Below are 4,235 nucleotides of genomic sequence, written 5' to 3'. Positions count from 1 at the left end.
AAAAAAGACTAGAAACGTATATAAGCCTCACCAGGCTATGGGCCGCTGGTATCTCCGCTGCTCTCGGTTTTCCACAAGGACACAGCAGAGAGAGTGCCCTTAATAAATCTGCTATTAAGGAAGCAGCCCTGCATCTCCAACGCCGAACCATGGATTTGTTCACGTCGAGTTTACGTGCAGCGGTTCTATTTCCCTCCTGTACTGCCAGATCGATACTCCTCAACTTAAAAGCGGCATCATTTGAACTTCTTCGTGTGGTTTCCATGATGAGCGGGTGTGAGTTTGAAGACATTTCTCCGTCGTGCCTGCTGCTAGCATGTACTTATTCTAAACTAAAATTAGCACTTTCTTCTTTTAATTCCAATTTTGACTTCCAAAGATTCATTTCCTGCTAAAGAGCCCCCTGGTGGTTGAAGAAAAATCCACAACTCGGCTTATAGTCCGAAAATACGGTAGTTCATCTTGTGAATTTTTAATGATTTACCTTCTTCTGGCTGTAGGGAGTGAATATGAACATGTTTATATTAATGTTTCCAAGATGAATATTGAACTGGCTCTCACAGTATTTGAGATAACCAGTTCAGTCAAACAGATGTATGAGATGCCTGTTGTAGACTTTGTAATAGCGTTTCTCCAATCCTGGTTTTTTGTTCTCACTTTTAGCTTTCATGTTCCAGATGACACTCATGTCTGAACAAATGAGTCAGAAAAGAGTTGTGGAAAACTTGATTCTGTTGACATAATATTTTTCTTTGAAAACAATGAAAACTTGATTAAATGTTTTTGAGCAGGAACAGCCAAACATACAGAAAGCCGTGTGGCCAGAACTAGGATTGGGTACACTAGTGGTTTCAATTGAAATGTTTTCTCACCTGTAATTTATAGATACCACAACAACGTTCTGAGCTTTACACAAGAAGTGGCCTTGGTAGATATCCAGGGTGGATGTTCCTGACATAAAGGCACCTCCATATATCCAAACTAATACAGGAACACGATCTTCCGGTCTGGGTGTGGGGGTCTTGAACAGAGGGGCCCAAACATTCAAGTACAGACAGTCCTCACTCACAGGGGTGTTTGGATTCCACATCTCCGCACCTTCAAACCCTGCAACAATATCACATTTTTATTAACAATAAAGTTTAGTTACAGCCAGAGCAGCTGCAAGATTAATAAAACCTTTGAGCCAAATGAATCCTTAGTCTTCATCACAAGCATTTCACAGATCAGATATGCTGAACTAGCTCTTATATTATAATCTTCATGTTAAAGACCATTTATGACAAATACTGTGCAAAGTTATGAGTCACTCCATCATTTCTTGATTATTGACAAGCCAGGAACAAGGCATGTGGTGGAAGAGAGCTTTTTACAAGTTTTCAGAGTTGTCCATAATTCCTGTAGATTATCTGAATGTCTTTAAAAGCTTTTCATTGGCCATTGGCTGCTTTTTCACTTATTTAAGCACCAACATTTTTAGTTTAGTGTTGGGCTGTTCATCCCTAAGTAGAAGGTTGATAAGTATTATGATAGCTTTATAAAGTTCAATGGGATACTAATTTTAGTCAGCACATTTCATGAATAAGCATGATCTTACTAACTTATTAAATAAAGGTTCAACAATATTCATTCAGATTCATATCAGCATACAATAGTGGAAAACCTCCCCACCTACCATAGACAAACAAAAAACAAGGATAGTGACATGACAATCGAAACTCCTACATATTATGATCATCAGTCGAAAAATTGTTGTTGCTATGCCAAAAAAGTACTTTAAAACTCATAAACCTCAATTTATAAAGATATTTTAATCAGGTATCAAACTGTTGGGTTTAATGAAATTATTTGTGTCTAATTTAAATGTTATTTGAACTAAAGTAAACCTAATTTATATTATTATGTTAAAACAGCAATCATTTAATTTCTGTTTGGGATGAATGAAGTATTTTTGAATAAAAAGTAATTTGCAGTGCTTTTCTTTTTAAATTAATTTTGCTACACTTGCTATACACAATCGACCTGTGCCTATGATGGGAGGATTACAAGTGTTGAAAGCTTTACCTCTCTTTTTGTTTTATATTGATTCTTGAGGTAATTAGTTTTGTGCTCAAAGTTTTCATGACAAAAATAATGACTGAAAGAAAAAAAAAAGTTAGACATTCAGTAATATGGCCAATGTTGCCAAACATAACAAACATGTTGAAATTAGGAACATTTCTACCATTAGCTCATGCACAAGTGACAAAATTGTTGGCATCCCTCTGTCCATGACAGAGTACCCCTCAACAGTCATTTCAATAACTTGAAAATTACAATAACAGTTAAAAAGGTAACAATACATGAACATCTACTGAACATTAACCAGCAAAGATCAGACATTGTTTTTCAAATAAAGTTAAACTAAATCATTTTAAATAATAAACTAATGAACAGTGCAGGACAAAAAATGATGGCACTTTTAGAAAAGAATGAAGATAGTTCGACCAGAAAGGAATATGTTCAATAAAAGGGTGTCTTCTAATTAGTATTAAAGGGATCTTAAAGCTTGTGCTGAACATAATTTATTTGGAAGTTTAAGGTAGACAGGACTTTAGTAATCCTCTCTGTCTGTGGCCGCAGGTGGAAACTGATGACAAACTGAAGGGAAAGATAATATGAATGGTAACCAAAGAGTTCATATATGCTCAATTTGTTGAAATAATAAAAAAAATAAAAAATAAAAGTATTGTTTATGCCAAACATTTTCTGTTTGTACAGTCACTGTGTTTAGACAAATATACATATGAAACCACTTCAGATTAGGTCACTCCACTAAATTGCCCTGATGACAATGTCTTGTTTGGATAATATTTTTAATGCATCCTTTCATAGGACAGATCACCTAGTCCAGTGTTTACAATGAGATCAAGCAGTTCCTATAGAGGGATTATTTGTTTGTAAACACAGCGGATGCTCGCTCAGCTTGACTGCAGCAAAGGTCGGCCGGCCTTTAAATGTTCACTGGTTGCCATGGTAACCGGCATTTATCTTGCTGTTATAACATTAGCCAGCATTTTCTCAGTGTACTACAACTCTTTATCACAGTGTGATAAAATTAATTATTCAACAATATCAACATGAGTGAATGTGATGTGTTCTAATGACCCATAAGCGTTAAATTTAGGTGAATCGATAAACGACAAGAGAAAATGGCTCAAACGACGGACATTACCCAACACCAATATTAAATCAATTTGTTCACCATAAGATCAATAGCAATCATATCTTAATAGTCCCTCCACATAACATAAACACATAGGTAGTGAGCAATATTGAACCGGAATAGGGATTTTGTAAAATGTAAGTTTTAATTTGAAAAAAAAAAAAAAAATCATATTTAGCATGGAAAGGACAAATAAAATACAGTGATTTCTTCCTAGTTTGGTTAAATTGAGAGGGAAAATGAGAATGTAGCAGCATCCATCAAGGCAGGTGATAAACTAAGTCATCAGAAATTAAAAATGCAGTGGGTTGAACTGCTGCATTTTTATCTGGCCACTTCAGTTTTGCTGCCTCAGTTTTACAAATATCCCCCACATTCACCTTGCAACAACAGCAGATCATCTTTTTGTTGTTTTTCACTTTTGTTTTATTCTCCTAAATTTAGTCAATACAAAGGACAGAACTTACATCATAATATGACAAGTTTTTAATGATAATATCTAGGTGAATTAAACTTATTTTGAAATATCTTGTATTTGTGTAGCATTGAATCATACCTGGAAACATGTCATCTCGCAACTGGTAGCAGGAATTTGGTAAAGATTGGGCATTTCTCACATCGTTCCATTTATCCATTGGCTCTGGAGGTTTGAATCTTCGATTTTCAGAAGGCGGCTTTGCATACGGAATTCCACGAAATGCTTGAAGTTGACCATCTAGCACATTAAAAACATTCCCTCGAACCTTTCCATATTTGGTGGTGATTATAGGTTCATTTTCATTGGCAAATGATGCTGTCAGGATGAGAAGCAGCAGAAGCAAAGGCTGAAAGTCTGCCATGGGAAATCTGAGAAGGACAAAGCAAAGGAACAGATAGCCATTATTATTCATTTAAGAACTAACACCTTTAATAAACGGTGCTTTTACTTGATTTTATCCTCCTTACTATTCAACTATATCCACTTCTTTCATTGTCTGATTTAATGGGAAATTAAAATTATAAAATTTTAAGATCCCACAGTGTAGAAATG

At 35.3% G+C, this 4,235-nt stretch overlaps 1 protein-coding gene across 1 annotated transcript in view; it reads right to left on the bottom strand.

Moving 5' to 3' along the window:
* Positions 1–372: 372 nt before the first annotated feature.
* The window catches only part of LOC106943650 (acetylcholinesterase-like), a 9,051-nt gene continuing 5,188 nt past the window's right edge, over positions 373–4,235 (bottom strand). Inside the window, exons 2-4 of the mRNA XM_015026962.1 lie at positions 3,762–4,051; positions 873–1,107; positions 373–690 (exon numbers count right to left, since the gene is read on the bottom strand). Of these exons, the coding sequence (XP_014882448.1) occupies positions 660–690; positions 873–1,107; positions 3,762–4,044 (549 nt within the window). The 5' untranslated portion in view covers positions 4,045–4,051 and the 3' untranslated portion in view covers positions 373–659. The remainder of the gene's footprint in view (positions 691–872; positions 1,108–3,761; positions 4,052–4,235) is intronic.

This window comes from Poecilia latipinna, unplaced genomic scaffold (genome assembly GCF_001443285.1).
Source record: "Poecilia latipinna isolate Pla-1442-1.1 unplaced genomic scaffold, P_latipinna-1.0 Scaffold5621, whole genome shotgun sequence".
Lineage (NCBI taxonomy): Eukaryota > Metazoa > Chordata > Actinopteri > Cyprinodontiformes > Poeciliidae > Poecilia > Poecilia latipinna.
The sequence above is the reverse complement of the archived record's forward strand: the minus strand, read 5'-3'. Positions and strand labels throughout refer to the sequence as shown.